Below are 20,773 nucleotides of genomic sequence, written 5' to 3'. Positions count from 1 at the left end.
GTCAAATGCAGGTTTGCACATGCACCACAGCGCATGATAGATTCATTTATGGGTCGCATTTTGTTATGGGTATGTGGCATGGAGAGCCAGGATATCTCATATTCTGCCTTTTTGGAAAGACGTGCATGCTTTTCTGACTCAGGATAGTACATGCAAGACATTTCCATGCCCAATCTATATAGTTCAAGCCCCATCAACAGACATCCCTTTTATTTTCTCACTACTTAACACATAGTGAAATGTTTTACAACATTTTAATTTATAAAGCCTATGGAAATCAATGGGGGCAAGACTATCCATTAGCTCCACTATTATCTAAATATAATCTGTAAGCTCTTTGGGAAAGAGATGGATCCCTGGTTCATTCTTCTATTACACAAATGCCATGTACTGTAATGTCAGAAGGGTTGTTCCACTGTTTCAGAAATGTTGTCCCATATATTTCAAGGGTATGCATAGGTATTTCTATAATAGAAAGTAAAAAGTATACCATCTTGGCTTACTGCATCCTAAAGTTTATCCAGAATTGAGCCCAAGACCTTAATTAAATCTTAGGCACCATCACCACCACAATCATCAGTTTTAGCATTCTAAGTTGTTCAAAAACTTTTTACAAGCATGATTTTATTATAATGCTTCTAAGATAAGCTCATGTTATTATGACTAAGATCATACTGGGGGGGGGGGCAGGCAGATTGGGAAGGGCAAGGCTGAAAAACAGTGAGGGAGGGGCAAGCCTATGACAGGAATCTGTTAAGGGCACCTCATATTGACACCTTCCTGTGTAACAGCCTTCACAGCAGAACACCTAGCACCCCAGTTCAGCCAAATTATTTTGGCTCCTGGGGAAGAATTGCATACATTCCTCTCCCTGTCCTTGCCCCTTTCCTGGCAGTCAATTATGGTTCATCACTTTTTCTTGATAACCCAAGTGAGTGGCCCAAGGCAACTGCCTCTGTCTGCCCAATGGGAAGCCAAGGGCAGCCCAAGATTTTGCTGCTTAAGGCAAAGGGAAAGGTGGCCCACTCCATTTTATGCACAGTAGGAGCCAACATGGATTAGCACCTGTGAATCTTCCTTCAGCTCAAACAGCTTGATACCATCCTCCACTGCACCCTGATTTAGGAGTGTGGTGTTCTGTCCTCCAAGGGAGGGGATTTTCAAATAAATGACCAGGAGCCCGCCATTCCTGGCCCTCAAAATCTGGTGATTGCCTCAGTTGGCCAAATGGCACATGCCTCTTGGAACACAGGTTGCATTCTGCCAAGTGATGAGAGAAAGTACTCTGCACTGGCTCAGGAGTTATTTAAACTTTCTTCCCAGCTCTCACCACCTTCCCAGGAATAAGTCCTGATGCTGAGGCCTGGTACAAAGCTTTGGCCATTCCGGAATATTGCATCTGTAGCTGAAAGGAAGCAGTTCTCCTCCTTTGGCCTGCTGCTGCTGGGAGAAACAGGGATGCCCTTTTCCCACCGAAGGAAAAAGCCTGGGGATTTCAGCAGGAAACCCCTGCCCAGCCCTGGAGTCCCAGCAGCAGCAGGTGTGGCTGCTTTTGTGCGTTCGCAAACACCTTCTCTTGCTCCTGGGAGGAAATTGTGAGGAACTCCCTCCTCTGGGCAGCACCTTCCCTTCCTCGGAGTTTCAGGAGCGAAAGGGCAGCCTGGTTCCCTCGGAGTAAGGTAGTCACCACAGGGGAGAGGGCGGGAAGGAATCAGGCAGAGATGAGACGCCACCACATTTTTCTTTAGGCTACTGATCTCCCACTGCCGTTGTGAGAGGGGCGACTGGATTCTGGGGAAGGAAGGACTCTGAGTCCTGCCTGAGCCCTCAACTTCTCTCTTTCCAGGTTCTGGCGGAGGCGCCCCATGTTCCGACGTTCACACCTCAAAATCCTGCTTATTGGGAATTCAGGGTAAGCCACCAGCACCACGATCGCTTTTGGCGGGAGGGTGCGCCGTGTGGACTCCCCCCCCCCCGGGAAAGGCAAAGCCCAGAGAGCGCACAGGAACGGGGAGCCCAGCCTCTGTTTGCTGAGTGGGTGTTAAGGATGAAATACAGGCACCTGCTGCCTCTCAGGGACGTGGCGGCGCTGGAAGCTGGAGAGGAAAGAGCGAGACTGAGGTCACCTCCCTATCCCGGGGAAGGCGATTTGAAGGCTGAGGGCTATTTCTTCCTGGCTCGGAGCACAGCGTGAATATGCCCGGCAAACTTTTCTTCCATGTGCTCGTATCGCTGTCTTCTTCTCATTCCCGACCCTAGCTGAGGCAGATTAAAATAGCCTTTCCTAAGATTGTGCAAAATATCGGCTCACCAACCATTCTGTCCATGGATTTAGTTATGGCACAGCCCCCAAAGCCGGGTCTGCTCCAGGCAGAAGAGCAAGAAAAAGGCAAGGCCAGCAGCAGGAGTTCATGAGAGAAGAAAGGAAGGGGATGGGAAGATTGGTGGGCCACTGTACACACACCCTGCAGGGGAAGAGGGGAGCAGGGCCACCCAACCTGGCATTACTTGCCCTTGGAGTCCTCTCTGGATGAGGAGGAGGAGGAAGAGGAGGAGGATTCAGAACACAAACCAACTAAAATGACCTCACCCACAGTGTTCATGAGGAGTCTAGTAGCACCTTTTCCAGCTAACAAATTTTATTAAAAGGCATAAACTTTTGTGAGCTACGGCTCACTTCTTCAGATTCATAGAGAGGTGTGGGATTTAAACTGGAGTGAGGAAGGGAGTGGGAAGACAGATTATGCAGATGCAGGTGAGACAAATTATAAATATCAATTAACAATTTATATTGTGTTAAAAACTCATTGTGTTTATTCAGACTTTTGGAGATAGCCTGATATCTTTTAATGTGATTTTAGCAATCTCTTGCTCAATTGTGCTGTTAAGGTCTCTTTTTTCCAGAATGGTTGCACTGAGATCTGCAGTGAGTTTCCTGGGAGGCTGAAATATTCCTCTTGATATTACTTTGTCCATCAGAAGAATTAATGCATAGAAGCTGACATCAGGACTCAAACTTGTATTCATTCATTCTTTTGCACAAAGTTTGCCCTACATGCTATTGGAAATGTGGAATTTCCAACTGTCTAAAGGGAGGGGGAATCACACGAATAGACAATATGCTTGGGAACTCTTATCAGCCCCAGATCATACGGCTAATGACCAGGGGTGACAAGAGTATAGTTAAAAACATCTAGAGGGTATGGCATTGGTGAAAGCAGAGGGATTTCAGTTTTTCCTAACAACTATGGCACTGAAAAGGAATAATTTTCAGGAATGCTAGCCTGTTTGTCTATCACTGCTGACAAATGGTTTAAGATATTCCATGAAGCCCTCTCATCTGTTACACTGGTTGGCAGAATTGTGCATAAATTTCTCTTGTAACTGCTACAGTGTACTGTGACCACTTTTTAATCCCTTTATTATTTTATAAATAGCTCAAGGCCTCAAACATACCTAATACTCCTTCCTCCTATTTTCCCCACAACCACCACCCTGTGAGGTGAGGTGAGCTGGGCTGAGAGTGTGACCGGCCCAAAGTCACCCAGCTGGCTTTCATGCCTAAGGCAGGACTAGAACTCACAGCCTCCTGGTTCCTAGTCCAGCACCTTTAACCACTATTCCAGACTGGCTCAAAGTTAATACAAACCTATTAACTTTGCTGTATAACCTTCAGCTCCATGCTTCTGATATCTTCTCCCATTTAGGAATTGAAAGGATTCTTCCCTCCCCTACAATCAGTTGCCAGGTATCCTTCAAAGCAATGTTTTTGGTTTTCCTCTTAGGAATTTAGTCAACATGCTTCCTTAAAGCTTTGTGCTCAGCTTATGTTAGGTGCACAGTTCTTTATACAAACCTGTGTGTGCTGTGTTTAAGCCTGCTAATGTTCGGATGATTTTATTTTGGGAGGGTTGAGTTAAATTAGCTGTTTGTTTCTAGCAGTAGCAGAAAGTTATTTTGAAGAATGCCAAATAACATATCTGAAGGCCAGCTCAAATAGCTATGGTAATGGTTTGGAGAGTGTAGACAGCCCAGTGCAAGATGTGGATTGTTTTAAACATGCAAAATTCATCACCACAATGAAACCCCCCCAATCTGATGTATGTATGCTGAGACTATAATATTCAGAATTACCAATAGTCATGCTGGAAATCCTAGCACACTTTAAAGCAGAACATGTGTAATATGGCCCTCTACTATAGTACTAGAGTGTAATAGTATATTGAAAATGCAATTCTGTAACTACTTATCTGTGACTAAGAGATTGGTTTTAATTCAATTTACTTCTAACAAAAAACATTCAGAATTCCCTTTAAAATGTACTTTTACTAATCATAGAGGCAAAGAACTAGCTTGGATGCTAAAATTCCTTGAAATCCTAATCAGTCCTTCCAAAGTACTTAAGCTGACATTTAAAAATGGGTTAATTTCAGAAAAATCATATCCAAGAGCATTTCTTGCACTAAGATACAGTTGCTTCTCCTATTGAAATAAATAGGATTTCAGAAAATTTAAATTTGGCTGGACCATATTCCCTTTTTAGCAGGAAGTTTATTGCTAAAAGGAGTGTTGGTATGCATTTGATATAATTCATCATGAAGGTATCACAATGTAACAAGAAAACATGGATGTACAGTACTGTAAGAACTTTTTGTTTTGGTGGGACAGGAAGAAACATAGTTAAAATTATGTTTAATGTTTCATCCTCAGAGAAAGCAGTAGTACATGTTTTCTTTTTTAATATTGAGATTGTTTCAGGCAAAGTACATTTCAAATAATTTGTAAATTCAAAAACTGCATCTCAACTAAGCTCTTTGAATAGGATTTCCTTCTGCATCTGATTTTGTTACTGTAATTCAGCTATTATGGCATTATATAAATCTTTCTTGATAAACTAAAAGGGGATCCTTTGCTTTTTTACAGGTAGGAGCTTATCCTTTGGAGTATTTTGGTTTAAGAAATGCTATTTTGACCACCTGATTTAACATGATATCATTGCCTACATTTTATCAGGCATTCCTTCTGCAAGTCTTCCCCAATCATACCCTCAAGCCTTTGGGGCTACAAAGTCATGCTGGCTGGGATTATGAGAAATCATGAGTGGGTTGGGAAGGCTCCCCCTTTCTTTTCAAGCCTGTTTATATTTATTCACTGCACTTGGAATCCAAAATGGTCCGTACCTCTCAGTTTTGTCCCAACAGTTCTATGAGGTAGGTTGGTTTGAGAATGATTGGCTTAATGTTGCTCAGTGAGCGCCAAGGTTGACTGGGAGTTTCAGTAAATTCAGCAGGATATTCAGCCCTTTCTCCCCACTGGACCTACCTCACTGGCCATAGCTCCCATGAATATAGCACTCTTGAATCTTCATGCAATGCAGTTTGGAAGTGTGGGAAATGATACTCTTCCTTGTGACAAACCAGTCCTCTGTTGGTTAACGGGAGGATGGGTAACCGGCCTGCTCTCGGGATCTGATGCCAGTGTTGCTCCCTTCTCCACAGGGTGGGCAAGTCTGCCTTGATGAACCAGTATGTTAACAACCGCTTCAGTAGCCGCTTCAGAGCCACCATCGGGGCGGACTTTCTTAGCAAAGAAGTGCACATTGATGGCCGCACCCTGACAGTGCAGGTAGGCCTGACAGGAGGCTGAATACTGACTCCCCTTTGACATACCTTGAACCAACATCAGTGTTAATCTTCTAACCATTGAATAAGCTAACTTCAGTGCTACCAAGCCTATCCTTTGCATATAGCCAAAAGAGGATCCTGTCTATAACCCCCCCCTCTCTCTCTCACACACACACACACACACACAAAATGGTGTCAGCAAGCCAGACTAAGTATCAGAAATCATAAAGATACTAAGGGGCAACAAAAAATGCAAACAATAGTTTGGGGGGAGGGGGAAAGAGCCCACAACAGCTCAATAATTAATCATGTGTTCAGGGTGCACGCAATGGTGACTGTTGGGGTGTGGATGGCAGAACATTAAAAAGTAAAAAAAGTTCAACTTTTTTTTTTGTGAATTGGGAAACTCCATGTTCAAAACTTTTGTGGAAACGTTCTACTAGTCTCAACTTGAAAGACAAAACAATGTGCTGTATATGTATGACTGTGGCCCACTGTGACTTCCATCAGAACAGGGTTTACTTACTATCACAGATACCTCTCATACACAAAAGCTTCCTCCCTATAGCACATTGTTTTGCCATGAGGACTACTCTTCAGCTTCTAGATGTAGGTATAAAAATAATAGCAAGCGTAGTTGCTACCTGCTTCATTTTCTTTTTTCTACAGATATATAGCAATATCAAATAAGCAATAGCCCAATTCTTAGGAGCTTACTTCAGCTGTAGTATCTAATATAGCTTGGCTGGCCATGTGGGCTGTGGCACACGGAAGCTATGATACAACATCTCTGGATGTATGTGTCTTCCATAACTTCCTTAAGTAAGTTCCACATACTTAAAAGTGCTTATAGTTTACACCCATTCCATGTGTCTTGACCATTTTCTGAACTAATGTTACGGTTGCCCCATACCAGTTTTATCACAAAATATCAAGACAGCACCATAAACTAAAATTCCTTTCTCACATTAAAAAAAAATACAATATAGAGAAAGCTAGAACACTACAGAAAAAGGCATATGCACTTCCAAACTAAATATATACACACCTGTAGCTTTCCCCCGTTAACAACTAATCTTGCTTAAGCAGAAATGTCTAACTTGACCAGTCTAAACGTATGGGCATTCTGCAATTTAAAAACTTATTCATTCTGCACTAAAGTTCTCCAGTCTAAGGCAAGGAAAATTTAACTCAATCTGTAATTATGTACTTTCTAATTTGCTCACTTAAATTTCTCAGCCCTTGAGGAGTCAGATCTTTTCTCTCTCTTCCTGCCTCAAGATCTGGGATACAGCTGGTACAGAAAGGTTCCACGCCCTGGGGACAGCCCTTTATCGGGGATCCGACTGCTGCCTGCTCGTCTTTGATGTCACATCTGTCTATTCTTTTCAAGCCCTCGAGAAGTGGCACAAGCAGCTCTTGTTGCAGATTGAGCCAGAGGAAGAACCCACTTTTCCCATTGCCATCATTGGAAACAAGACTGACCTGGAGAACCGTGAGGTACACACTGAGCATGAGTGGGAGAATGATAGATTGGAGCTACTGTGCATGAGTTCATGTAGCACCCAATCTAAGTATGGAGGGGCAATTTAAAAATTGGGAACAGGAACTTCATATGGTGGTTCTACAGACCTTGAATGAAGACTCTGGAAAGGTCTTGATAAACGTAGAGAATGCAGATGCGGAACCAAAGGGAGAGGTCTTACATTTGTAGGTTCTATTTTTAGTTAACAGGGCTGCACGCAAGACTGGGAAGAGAGCAAAGTATGAAGGTATCCTGTCTTTAAGCAGGTCTCTTCAGAGGAAGCTGAATTGTGGAGCAGGCTTCATGATGCCACCTACTTTGAAACCAGTGCCAAGACAGCTGCCAATGTTCAGGTGGTGTTTGAGTGGGCCATACGAGCTGTACTGAAGAATGTAAGGAATGCATTCCCCCCACTTTCAATTTTAAAAGCCTTAAAGCATGGCTATTCCTTTTTACAACTCCAGGATACCCCAAAAGTGTGCCATCAAAATATGCTGGCAAATTTAATAAGTGACACAGCTTTGTCATTTTTAAAAAAGGCAATAAGAATGTATTAAGCCTCCAGTAAGGATAACATACTCATTCTACTTTTAACTCTCCAAACCTCAAGGAAGAAAAGAAAGAGAAGGAAAGCTTCCATCCCTCTAGGCTGAAAAAAATATTAAATAAGATGCTACCTCCAGCTGCAACAGGCGTCACCTGTGCTTTTAAGACTACACCCTTTGTGATAGGAAGCAATTCCTACATTAGGGCAGTGCTTCCCAGGAAGTTGCTCCATGTGAGACCCCTTTTCTCACTAGCACTGATCACCTTCTCTTGTTTCATTTCAGCGCAGGGTACCTGAAGAGCCACAACTCAACTCTGTTCACCTAGAAACCAGGCCACCGGAAGGGATACACCGGGAAAGGTGTGGCTGCTGATGAGCCCAAATGCAGATGGGAAGATTTTTTTTTTTTCACTGCAGATCTTTGTCATGATGCAATGAGCAAGAAGAGGAAGTTACCCCACAGTACAGTAACAAGGATTCTGCTAACCCTGCAGCATGTCACTTTGGTAGCTGGACCCCATGATAAGATCTGCGGCCTTCTGGAAGAGGCAGCCTCAGAATTGAGGGACCCAGATTGGAAGTTGGATAGTTCTTATCCAAACACATGGAAATAAAACTCAATCCGATACATTTCAATGACAGAAAGTAACCATTATCTAGTCCTTTCATAAGGAGAAAAGGCTATAGAAAAATTGGCCACAAACACTTTGAAGGGAGATGAGGGAAGGAGCTAGTTTTCCAAACACCAAGTCGTGTTTCAAAAAAAAAAAAAAAAAGAAGTCTTTAATTGTTCAAAATAGCACAAAAACGACAGATACGCAGCACTAGGGGGGAGGGGGGTCAGGGTGGATAGCCAGGGTAAACTCCTATGAGGGCTGTTCCTGTCTCAGTGGAAAATAAATCAGGTCAAATATAGGAAGGACAGAAGGAATCTTAAGGACTGAACAGGAAAGTGGGACACAGCGAAATACACTATAATACAAAAGACCAGGGTACAGAGCAAGGGAGGGAGAGAGGTCTGCTCATGGGGTTATCTTCTGAGGGCTAGTTTGTCTACCAATCTCAACACAGCAAACAGTGTGTGGGTGTGGGGGCTTCTGTGTTTCACAGAGCCCCCCATCTCTACAGAGTAAGCCCTGTTGCCTTCCCCACCTCCCCTCTGTGGAATGTCCCAAGACAGCCAGTGGAGGAAAGAGGGGGGCACATATTTCTCTGGAGAGAAAAACCTATACTCCTATCCCAAATAGAGGAGTTGTATTTCAACCATCAAAAATGTTGTCCGGCAGCCTTGCTCTGACCCAATAGCCTGGTGGATCAGCTACATTCCCCCTCCCAAATCATTTTTTTTTCCTAAAAAAAGTTTTATACAAAACAATGGAGAGGAATGGCAAGACATCTGCCTATAGCATGCCACCTTGTGGCCTGGAGGCAGGAAGAGCAGAGAGAAAACAAACCCAGCTTGTGCTGCTAAGGAGAGGCTGTTTCATGTACAAGGAAAAAAAAGAAGGGGTGGATTCAAGCCACAAACACCCTGCGCTGAGCATTAGAACAGCTGCTGTAGCATGAGCCCCTTCCCACCAATGTTCAAAGTAGCTGCATCTGTGGCCAACCATGTCACATCTCCTCAATCCCCACTAGCAGGGACTTCTCTCCATTACCAAACGCAGACACTAAAAACTAAACTGAGGAAGAGGGTCTGTACAGAGGCAAGAACTGGAGGCAGGGAGATCAAGTCTCCCACCCCCAACACACAGGATTCAGGGGAATACAAAAGAACTTCATTCCTGTAACTGCAACTTGTAAAAAAACCCAACAGCCCCCCTCCCCCCATAACAAGTTTCCCCTCAAGCCCACCCCAAACATCAATGTCCATGTCATTGGGGCAGTAAGCAGAGGGTGAGGGAGGAATTCCATTCCTTCTTCCCCCTTCCCAGGCTGGGGTATGGCACAGTGATGGCCCCTGCTTGGGGCTCTCTCACGTGAGCCTCAGCGTCTCTTCTCCCCACCCCCCCACCCCAACAGTTCAGCCCCACGGTGTATGAAATGTGCTTTCGGCGGTTCCATCTTCCTCCATACACGGGGTGGCTGACTGGCTGGGGGAGTTCAGGCAGAGGTTGTGGAGCAGGCAGGAAGAGGGGATGGCTGGGGACTCCCTTCACTGCCCATCTGCTTTGGGCTTCTTTGGAGCAGTTTTCCTGAAAGATGAAAAAGAATAGTAAGGTCCAACTTCCTGCTGGACTAGGAATGTGATGCTCTTCTTGCCCAGAATACTGAGCACATCCACATTTTTATTCCCTGGAACTGTCCACTCCCATCAGTTCTAGCAATCATCATCATCATCATCATCATCATCATCATCATCATCATCATCATCATCATCATCATCCCACCATTTTTATATATAACTCAAAATGGTGAACATACCTAATACTCCTGCCTCCTATTTTCCCCACAGCAATGATCCTGTGAGGTGGGCTGGGCTGAAAGAGGGTGACTAGCCCAAAGTCACCCAACCAGCTTTTATGCCTAAGGGAGGCCTAGAACTCATAGTCTTCTGGTTTCTAGGCTAGCACCTTAACCAAACTGGCTCTCAGCTTCAGGCAGTTCCACAGCTGTAGCTTTAGGAATCTTCCTTTTGAGGGGGGGAGACCTCTTAGTGTAGATAATTTGCTGCAGCATCCTTGATTCACTGACCTGCAGGCTGCTTATAGGAGAAATTTGCATTCTTGGTAGAGGTCCCCCTGCTCCTCTGTCCCTGCACAGAGAACTAGTAATTTAGCCCTTCACCCAATCTAAGCCTGACCCAAGATATTCTGATGAATGTAAAGGAAAATCCTTGAGGCATCTTTTCTCCCAAAGCAGGCAAAATCCATACTGAAACAGCCAATAAGACTCATAATGCACAATCGTCTGGTGCATTATCCCCATGAGCCAGATCTTACTTGGTTGGTGATAATACTGGCTTGGATCAGATGCAGAAAGATATACAATTTCTCTAGAATAATAAATCTCACAGATCTGCTTATGCAGAAGAGTTCCAAAAAGAGAGATGTTTTGGAGAATAAAAGGAGCAATCCCACGTCCTGAGAGAGTTTGGGTTTATTCACTTCCCAGAGAAATTAGGGCCAACTCAGAAAAAGGCAGTAATGACTGGGCATACAGGCTTCCTTCCATAACCCTCTGTTACTCCACAAAGGAAACATGAAGGCTGAAATAACTGTTTGCTCCAGCAATCAATACTCACAGATCAGAAGATGAAAGCGGCCGCTTGTTGGTTGGTTTTGTCATGGATCCATCTTTACTGGATTCTGCAAAGATGAAAGTGCATTACACATATTGAAGGCAAAGATAAAACATTCCAGCTGGTTGCCTTACCAGAGCTTGACATGCCCTCAGTTAACCTTTCCTCTGCTCCTCATGTGCCTGAATCAAATTGCACCATTATACAAGGGTGAGCTTATTCATTTATAAACCATGAGCTCCATGGTTAGGGTGGAGGAATAAAATACAATGAAATAATACAATGAAATATATAAAATAAAACTAGGAATAAAGTACAATGAAATGCTAACATGGGAAATAATTTTTTTTTTTAATCGATTTCTTCTAACACTCAATCCTTTAAACTAGTAATACTAAGTCAGAACTTTGGCTTGCTGAGCATGTCTCTACCACTGAGCTACTGAACTCAGTAATCCCATCCCAAGCAATTCACATTGCAGTTGCTGCTGAAAAAACATTTTCACTCTGGATGTGAATTTCACATATTAGAAAATCCAGATACATGATACAGTGGGGCAAAAAAGTATTTAGTCAGTCACCAATTATGCAAGTTCTCCCACTTAAAAAGATGAGAGAGGCCTGTAATTTTCATCATAGGTATACCTCAACTATGAGAGACAAAATGAGAAAAAAAATCCAGAAAATCACATTGTCTGATTTTTAAAGAATTTATTTGCAAATCATGGTGGAAAATAAGTATTTGGTCACCTACAAACAAGCAAGATGTCTGGCTCTCACAGACCTGTAACTACTTCTTTAAGAGGCTCCTCTGTCCTCCACTCGTTACCTGTAGTAATGGCACCTGTTTGACCTTGTTATCAGTATAAAAGACACCTGTCCACAACCTCAAACAGTCACACTCCAAACTCCACTATGGCCAAGACCAAAGAGCTGTTGAAGGACACCAGAAACAAAACTGTAGACCTGCACCAGGCTGGGAAGACTGAATCTGCAATAGGCAAGCAGCTTGGTGTGAAGAAATCAACTGTGGGAGCAATAATTAGAAAATGGAAGACATACAAGACCACTGATAATCTCCCTCGATCTGGGGCTCCATGCAAGATCTCACCCCGTGGGGTCAAAATGATCACAAGAATGGTGAGCAAAAATCCCAGAACCACATGGGGGGACCTAGTGAATGACCTGCAGAGAGCTGGGACCAAAGTAACAAAGGCTACCATCAGTAACACACTACACTGCCAGGGACTCAAATCCTGCAGTGCCAGACGTGTCCCCCTGCTTAAGCCAGTACATGTCCGGGCCCGTCTGAAGTTTGCTAGAGAGCATTTGGATGATCCAGAAGAGGATTGGGAGAATGTCATATGGTCAGATGAAATCAAAGTAGAACGTTTTGGTCTAAACTCAACTCGTTGTGTTTGGAGGAGAGAGAATGCTGAGTTGCATCCAAAGAACACCATACCTACTGTGAAGCATGGGGGTGGAAACATCATGCTTTGGGGCTGTTTTTCTGCAAAGGGACCAGGACGACTGATCCGTGTAAAGGAAAGAATGAATGGGGCCATGTATCATGAGATTTTGAGTGAACACCTCCTTCCATCAGCAAGGGCATTGAAGATGAAACGTGGCTGGGTCTTTCAGCATGACAATGATCCCAAACACACCACCCGGGCAACGAAGGAGTGGCTTCGTAAGAAGCATTTCAAGGTCCTGGAGTGGCCTAGCCAGTCTCCAGATCTCAACCCCATGGAAAACCTTTGGAGGGAGTTGAAAGTCCGTGCTGCCCAGCGACAGCCCCAAAACATCACTGCTCTAGAGGAGATCTGCATGGAGGAATGGGCCAAAATACCAGCAACAGTGTGTGAAAATCTTGTGAAGACTTACAGAAAACGTTTGACCTCTGTCATTGCCAACAAAGGATATATAACAAAGTATTGAGATGAACTTTTGATATTGACCAAATACTTATTTTCCACCATGATTTGCAAATAAATTCTTTAAAAATCAGACAATGTGATTTTCTGGATTTTTTTCCCCATTTTGTCTCTCACAGTTGAGGTATATCTATGATGAAAATTACAGGCCTCTCTCATCTTTTTAAGTGGGAGAACTTGCACAATTGGTGTCTGACTAAATTTTTTTTTGCCCCACTGTATATTCCTGACTAGGAACTTAGTGGAAATATATGACAAATCCATCAGTTCTTACTGACTAAATTCAATAAAACAATAATCTAGAACTCTGAATGAGCCCTTCCTATTCACTTACCACCCCTCCTCCTGCCCCAACTAAAAGACACATCAACAGAAATATCCAACCGGGATCTCAGAGGCAGCATGGCAGATTTTCTTCTTTTGCAAACAAAGGCCCAAGATGGGAAAGTGAATGGTGCAGATATTTACAAGAGTCTGAGACCTGGTAGCAGTTCCTCATCTTGCTGATAGGTTCCCTTTAAAGAACCTGTCCTGCCACTCACACATGCGGCCTGAAACTGCATCCCTCCCTCCAACTCCCATCACAGCAGCCACTCACCTTGAAGCCACCGAACCTGTGTGGCAGGACCATAGCCCTTCTCATTGCGGGCAGCAATGCGGAAAATAATGGCAGGCTTCGTGGTGTAGTCTATATGGGCATTGGAGAGACTAGCTGACTGCACCAGGCACGAAGGGCTGGGTCCACAGTAAACCCGCATGAAGGCCAGCTGGGCTGGAGCTGCACTCTTAGGTTCACCCGCCTGGGGACTCTGGATGGCCAGGTACACCGAGTATTCTGTTATTTTCCCAGAGGTGACTGAAGGTGGCTCCCAGGTCAGGTGGGCCCCGTCTGGACTCTGCAATAGAAACACGCAACAAGAGCTTGAAAACCAGGACAGGTATCACCCAACAGGCATTGCAGTAAGGCATTAGACAACAAATGCAACAAAGATCATTCAACTACCCCAGAGAGCTGAATTAACAGGACTCTAAAACAAAAAAGCTCTCACTTTACTGATTTTAATGGCACAAGGTGCTCCAGGAAAACCAGGCAGACAGGTCTTGAATGCTGAGATTTCACTAAAAGGGCCTCGTCCGCAAGCATTGATTCCTGCCACTCGGAACTTATAAGCAGTACCAGGCTGCAGCTCCTGCTTCTTGAACTGAGAGTAATCAGGGGTGGTGCCTGAGTCATCCTGCAGAGGACAGGAGAGAGTGGGAATGAGACACCACAACTGATATTATGGGAATCGGTGATAAGAAGATACATGGCAGCAGAAATTTGGATCTTTAAGGGGAAATGTGATTAAAGTATATCCATGCCACTCACATCTGTAGCAGGTGCATCATCAGGAGGCAGGAAGTAGTGTGTCACCACCATGTTGGTTGCCTTGACAATACCCACATCAAACCATTGATTTTCCTTCTTCACAACCACTTTTGGAGGCTGTGTGGGAGGCTCTGGTTTCTAGCAAAGAATGGACAATTCAAGGTGAACTTTGGAAAACTGTAAACTCATTCCTTAAACTCCTACCAATATATCTTCTTACCACTGGAGCTGGTTCAATCCCATTAGCGACCTCTGTCAGGGCAGCTGCTGCCTGCAATTTTGCCGGGCTGGCTACTACCACAGGCTGTGGGGCCACAAAAGTATTTGAAGGAGCAAGGCCTGGATGAGGAAAATAATTTCAATAACTTTCATGAGACCCTCAATCCCCCAAAGACATTAGTCCATACCTAACGCTGGAGAGGAAATACAGGCAAGAGACAAAGTCCTGATTTAACTAAAAGGCCCACCTTACACTGAATTCCCAAGGGTAAAAGGTGCCTTGAGAGGGCTGGAACATGAAACTATGCCCACGATCAAAGACTTGTGCTTATCTACCAGGAGGACCCACTACAGCTTTGCTCAGACACTCGCCTCAAGCAACCAAGCAGGGATCCACCCCTTTCACTACTGGGTGAAAAGCATCACTGTATACACTTTCCTAAGAAGCAACGCTTCTGTCTTACCAATGAGCTGTGTCACCTGCTTATAAGCGGAAACAAGCTTTCAAAGGCAATCTGCCAAAGTAACTGCAGTCATCTTTGCCTCACTTACTCTCTGTGGGAGTGGGAGGTAACAGCCCAACTGTGCTGGTCACTGCACTAGCCAACTCATTGAGGCCATTGCTCTCGCTGGCAGGATCATTGAGGCTATCAGCAGGAGCCAGGGCTTCCGTAGGCAAGTGGGCAGGCAGTGGATGCTGAGGGGGCTGCTGCTGCTGCTGCTGCTGCTGCTGCTGCTGTTGGTGGTGCTGCTGCTGAACGGCTGCTGCTGCCGCCGCCTGAGCCTCCTGAAGCTGCTGCTGCTGCTGCTGCACCAGGGCTGCCAAGTCTTGCTGAGTGAGCACAATGGGGATGGCAGTGGCCTGGCTTTCAGGGCCCTCTGAACTCAGGTGGCCTAGTTCAGCCTGTGCTGCTGCTGCCGCCGCCTCCGAGGTATCCATGGCTTCTCCAGGACCTGTTAAAACACAAAAAGAAAGGGGCTAAACGTTTACTTAAGACCCAAGAAAGTAGCAAGACATTTCACCACAGAGAGACCTGGCTGGCTCAAGTGGTGAGCGGAGGAGAGTCCAGAGAGGAAAATGGAGAGTTATAGGTACTCACCCATTACAGCCTGCTGGGCTGCTTGCAAGACTGCCTGGATGGCCAGGGCTTGTGCCTCTTCAGTGGCAGCTGCCTGGGCAGCCGCCTCTGCGGCAGCTGTTACGGCTAGCTCCTCAGGAGTCAATCCAGTCACCATTAGGGTGGTGGTGCCCGCCTGGCTCTCCGCCATCAGCTCCTGAGGCAATGCTAGCTGTTCCACCTCTGAGGATGGCGGTGCCGCAGGAGTGGCCTGGGGCAGCACCACCATAGCCACAGACTCTTGGGTGGGGGTTGCTGGTGTTGGCGGTGTCTCTTCAGCAGGAGGGGCAAGTTCTGGGTGGGGAGCAGTTTCACCCAGTGGGCCTTCTGTTGGCGGAGTGCCAGCTGGGGCAACCTGGGCTTGCCCCTGAGGCTCAGAGATTGCAACTGCTGCCTGCATCTCTACAGAGGGCTGCAGAGGCTCAGGGGGCGCTGGAAGGGCATCTGTGCTGGTGGCATCAGGAGTTTCAGCCGGTGGAGCTGCCTCATCTGCAGGGACATCAGCCAGCGAGGAGATGTTCTACAACAGGAAGGATGGATAGAAAGGCGGAGTGTGTGAACGCCAGACCAGGCAGCGCTGAGTCTCCCTTGCAAGCTTTTTCTACAAACGTTTAACAATAAGGCATAGGAGTATCTCCACAGGATCAGGTTAAAGGCCCATCTAAACCAGCTCTCTTACCACTGAGAAGCCACCAAGTATTACTCTCCCACAAATCCTTTCATTTTTACAGTTAATACCTCTTCTACCTCATCCCACTCTTCTTCTTTGTCATTATATTCCTTTTTTCCCCCAAGGAACGCTATTACTTCTTTGAGGATTCTTAGAGAGATATTTTGGGGAGAGAGATTATGATAAGCCAAGTTAAACTGAATTTTGGGGATGGATCTGTGCATGCATATTTGTGGAAACAGCAATGTTTATACCCAGGAATGTATCTATGTAACATATTTGGATTAAAACAAGTCAAAAAGTAGGAACTGGAAGACATAACACTGCTGACCAGGCATGTAGGCAAACCCAGGATTAGAAAAATGAACTGGGAGGCAAAGGACAAATGAATTTTGAAGCAGAAATCCTTCTTTCTATTCCGGAATTTGAGCAGGTGACCAGTATAAGCAATAGGAAGAAAGGAGAAATATTAAGATTAATGTGATACTTCTGCTTCTACTGAATCAGCAGTAAGCTGCCAACATTTTGTTTCCCCAGAGATTCAGTAGATTTAAAATTAAAATAAAGTTGCCAGTGATAACTCCATCGCCTCAAAGCCAGGTATAGAGTCACATAGGGATCTCAATTCTTAACACAGCGCAAGGCCCAGTTCCTCCGATTCTCACCGGTACAGATGGCCCTGGTGGTGGTGTGGACTGGGTGACAGTAGTGACAGCTCTGATTTGAGTGGAGGCAACTGTGGTCACCACAGCAGCATTGGGGCTGCTGGCAGCTGGACTCTCAGTCACAGGCATCTCAGGTTCCCCCTGTTGCCCGTTGGTAGCAGGTGGCTGATCTGCAGAAAGAAAACAGGTTACACAGTGAAGACAAGGATGCAGGGGAAGGGGTCCTGGAGGGATGCCAGCTGTGTGAAGATGTGCTCAATATTTGGGATTTGGAACAGTTGTTTCAAAGGTTCAAAGCTTAAAACAAAACACTCCATGTTTTGGAATCCTGCTGCTTCATTCCATAGTGAGTGCTTCGCCATATGGAAAAAGAGACAACTTGAAATCTCTTGCTCCCTAATTTTTCATCCTAAAGTTATGAAGTAGGAAGAGTGTGGTAGTCCATTTTGAGAGTTATCTATCTCCTGACTGAAAGAAATATGACCAAGTAGATATCTAAAAAAAAAAAAAGTTCTATAGCAAACATGGAAATGTCAGGTAAGCAAGTAATGTTTTTGAAACCTGCCTCCACAATGTTTAAACCAACATTCTGAGTCAGGGTGTTTGTTCTAAGTTTAAAATAAAATACTTCTTTGTTTGATACAAATTCTTACTGTTTGCCCATCTCATTCTTCACATAACAGCTATACTGTAATTAGCAATCTGAAAAAAAAAAGGAGAACCTTTAAGGCAGCAAGTTGTTCATGAGAGGACAGAATCTTTCCAGAGCAAAATCTCACACACTTAAATCTGAAAAAAAATACCCTTCACACACTTCTAAGTTAGGAACATATATGCTACAGAAGATTCTGGGCTATAGCTTGAAGCATGTGTGTTCTTCACTCAAGGCATGCGGCTCTCTGAGTGGAGCAAAGAATGCAATCCAGACAAACCCATTTTTCTGCAATTGTGCTTTGTAGGGGATGATGGACACCAGTGAGCAAAATGTTTTCCGGAGACAATGAATTTATCTCTATGTACCTCCCCATGGAATTACAATTTCAAAACAGCTACTATAGAGCCACAAGACATCTGAATACAAGCACTGCTTGATTATAGGGATTCCAAAGGAAGGATGAATAAAAATAAAAATCCTAAAACATAGATGAAGAAAAATTAACCCTAATACAACTTAATGAAGTCAGTCTATTATTGTGATACAGTATTATAAGATGCTGTTATGAATTTCCACTTTGACTGCAGAACTTCAAAGATGAGGTTTTGATTTAGATCATGGCAAACCTTTCTATGACAGTTTGCTTGCTGAGGAACCACAGTGTGTCTAAGACAAACCCAAATACACTGCAAAGGATTCTGCAGAATTCTCCAATGTACACAAAGCCCAGGCAGGGCACTGATTACAAATCAGGCCTCACAATTATCTCTTTTGTGAATAGTGTACCCTAAATCATGCTCAGAGTTCACTTCCAAGAGCACATTGTAAGGTAACAATGCTAATTCAAAGAATCTTGTCCTGTACTATTAAGGGCACTGAGAAATCCCTGCGGTTACCCAGAGAAGTCTGAAAATCCCTATATAAGAACAGAGCAGATGTTTTTAATACCCTTCCCTTGTTGTTTTACCTTGGTTGGAGCCCATGGAAGAAGTAACTGTGGTGGCAGTGTGGGTTGTTCCTGTCTCATGGGTCTCACAGGGAGGGTTTGAACATATTCTGGGTGTTGAGCTCTGAGGCAAAGACCCATCAGTGCCTGGAGTCTCTGTTTCAGGAGTTTTTCTCAATTCAGAGTTGCCACATGGTGCTGGGGCTAAGCTGGAAGACTGGGCGCCATCACCTCCTATGCTGGGTGTCATGGTGGTGCTGGTGGAGTTTGTTTGCTGTGTTTCACAGGGTGGAGTAACAGGGGGTTGCTGGGCACCTTCACTCTGTCCAGCTCCCAGGTTTGATGTGGTGGTGGTGGCTGTGTTGGTAGTACCAGTCTCATGAGTCTCACAAGGTGGATTGGAGCACACTTGCTGTCCCACGCCTATGTTGGAAGTGGCCGTGGTAGCTGTGTTGGTGGTGCTCGTTTCATGAGTCTCACAAGGTGGATTAGAGCACACCCGTTGGGTAGCACCCATGTTTGACGCAGCTACAGTAGTTGTATTTGTGGTACCTGTTTCATGAGTTTCACAAGGTGGATTAGAGCACACTTGAAGATTTGTATCCTTGGCATCCATGCTACAGGTCTTGCAAGGTGCACTTGGCTGGACTGGCACATCAGCTTTGACAGACATGGTGGTGCTGGTGGAGTTGGTCTGCTGTGTTTGGCACGGAGGGTTGGCAGATCCTACCCATTCACCATCTGGCTGCCCTTGGCCCATGAGGGACCGAGCTGTAGTGGCAGTATTGGTGGTATGGGTATGATGGCATTCAGTCTGGACAGTTTTCAGGGCTAGTAGTCTTTCACTGTCTTGCACTGTGACGGTGCCAGAAGCAACACTAGGCAAGCCAGCAGCTGGCACAAAGCTTACCATTTGAGCTGCACATGGATGCTCTGTGGGAACGTCTGTTTTTGCTGTCATAGTGGTGCCGGTGCTACCTGTCTGCTTTGTTTGGCATGAAGTGTGAGTCAGTTCCCTCTGCCCATCACCTGGCTGCCCTTGGCCCATGTTGGAGGTGGCGGTGGTAGCAGTATTTGTTGTGCCGGTCTCATGGGTTTCACAGGGAGGATTGGAGCACACTAGCTGACCTGTGCCTACAATGGGCTTCACTGTCATAGTGGTGCTAGTGGCATTGGTCTGGAAAGTTTGGCATGGTGGCTCTGCAGGTGCCCTCTCTGTTTTGGAGATGGTGGCTGTGTTGGTGGTGCCAGTCTCGTGAGTTTCACAGGGTGGATTGGAGCATATCTTCTGCCCAGCACTCAGAACAGTGGTTGCTGTGTTGGTGGTGCCAGTCTCGTGCATCTCACAAGGAGGATTGGAGCATACCCGCACCACTCGGCCATTGGGCTGGAGGCCACCACCCTCCTGCCCATCACACACAAACTGTAACTGAGCTGGCCCACCCAAAGTGCCCACAACTGTAGTCGTAGCTGTGTTGGTCGTGCCAGTGTCATGTGTTTCACAGGGCGGATTAGAGCACACCAGTGTAACAGTGCCCGGCTGTGAGTCTCCTTGCCCCGACTCAGCAATAGTGACTGTGGCTGTGGGCTGCTCTGTGGTAGGAGAGGCCAAGATAGAAACAGGCAAATCATGCACTGGCTGGGCCTCTACACCGCTGGGGGTTGTAATCAGGGTGACTTGAGTAGGCTGAGAGACAGGCTAGAGGGAATGAAACAAATACACACAGGTTAGTAGAGACCTCCAGTCAGGGACACACCTTCCAAACCAGATAAAAGATTTACAACCACTCTATAAGTTATGCAGAACAATATGACTAACTATATTTCATGCTGCAGACAACATTACAAAATGTCCTTCATATTATAAAGAAAGTAGTCCTTGCAAGTATAAAAAATACAGCCATATCATGGAGAAATATGACTTTAATAACCCTCTCCAATATATTCATGCAATGCATTCATACACGCAAGAGATTTATTCTGGGGATTATTTAAAAAAATCTCTCTCCCAATTACCTTCATTCTGATGCAGTCTAATGCAGAATTCTGTCATCTCATTTTTTTTTAATCTCCTGTTGTTAATTCCTTTTCCCATTACTTCTCATTCTTTTTCTGAGCTTTGTACAATATTGCTTATCCTGAAAGGGACTACAGTATGATGTATATACACATGTATTTATGGCGAACGCCTCCAAGTAGGCCAAAAGAAAAAAAGTGGGCATGAGGAGTATTACAGAGCTGATTAGATAACAAAGGATGTG

The 20,773-nt window shown here is 45.0% G+C and overlaps 2 protein-coding genes across 6 annotated transcripts in view; one reads left to right on the top strand and one right to left on the bottom strand.

The window, feature by feature from the left end:
* The window catches only part of LOC103067281 (ras-related protein Rab-7a-like), a 9,439-nt gene extending 1,107 nt beyond the window's left edge, over positions 1 to 8,332 (top strand). Inside the window, exons 1-6 of one of the 3 annotated variants that reach the window (XM_025165756.2) lie at positions 1,605 to 1,679; positions 1,847 to 1,912; positions 5,499 to 5,625; positions 6,906 to 7,124; positions 7,416 to 7,541; positions 7,985 to 8,332. In XM_025165756.2, coding sequence (XP_025021524.1) covers positions 1,866 to 1,912; positions 5,499 to 5,625; positions 6,906 to 7,124; positions 7,416 to 7,541; positions 7,985 to 7,993 — 528 coding nt within the window. In that variant the 5' untranslated portion in view covers positions 1,605 to 1,679; positions 1,847 to 1,865 and the 3' untranslated portion in view covers positions 7,994 to 8,332. Of the gene's footprint in view, positions 1 to 1,604; positions 1,680 to 1,846; positions 1,913 to 5,498; positions 5,626 to 6,905; positions 7,125 to 7,415; positions 7,542 to 7,979 lie in introns of those variants that run through there. The other 2 variants (XM_007420510.4, XM_088137742.1) reach the window with 2 other exon arrangements.
* The window catches only part of HCFC1 (host cell factor C1), a 26,210-nt gene continuing 13,765 nt past the window's right edge, over positions 8,329 to 20,773 (bottom strand). For all 3 annotated transcript variants that reach the window (XM_007420511.4, XM_007420512.4, XM_088137741.1), the window contains 10 exons: positions 18,534 to 20,211; positions 16,912 to 17,081; positions 15,559 to 16,096; positions 15,011 to 15,412; positions 14,460 to 14,578; positions 14,240 to 14,377; positions 13,920 to 14,105; positions 13,469 to 13,766; positions 10,941 to 11,004; positions 8,329 to 9,891 (listed from right to left, as the gene is read on the bottom strand). In XM_007420511.4, the coding sequence (XP_007420573.2) occupies positions 9,852 to 9,891; positions 10,941 to 11,004; positions 13,469 to 13,766; positions 13,920 to 14,105; positions 14,240 to 14,377; positions 14,460 to 14,578; positions 15,011 to 15,412; positions 15,559 to 16,096; positions 16,912 to 17,081; positions 18,534 to 20,211 (3,633 nt within the window). In that variant the 3' untranslated portion in view covers positions 8,329 to 9,851. The remainder of the gene's footprint in view (positions 9,892 to 10,940; positions 11,005 to 13,468; positions 13,767 to 13,919; positions 14,106 to 14,239; positions 14,378 to 14,459; positions 14,579 to 15,010; positions 15,413 to 15,558; positions 16,097 to 16,911; positions 17,082 to 18,533; positions 20,212 to 20,773) is intronic.

Source organism: Python bivittatus, unplaced genomic scaffold (genome assembly GCF_059951505.1).
Source record: "Python bivittatus isolate LINGU-HERP-01145 unplaced genomic scaffold, Pbiv_v1 ctg000220_np1212, whole genome shotgun sequence".
In the NCBI taxonomy this organism is placed as follows: domain Eukaryota; kingdom Metazoa; phylum Chordata; class Lepidosauria; order Squamata; family Pythonidae; genus Python; species Python bivittatus.
The sequence above is the reverse complement of the archived record's forward strand: the minus strand, read 5'-3'. Positions and strand labels throughout refer to the sequence as shown.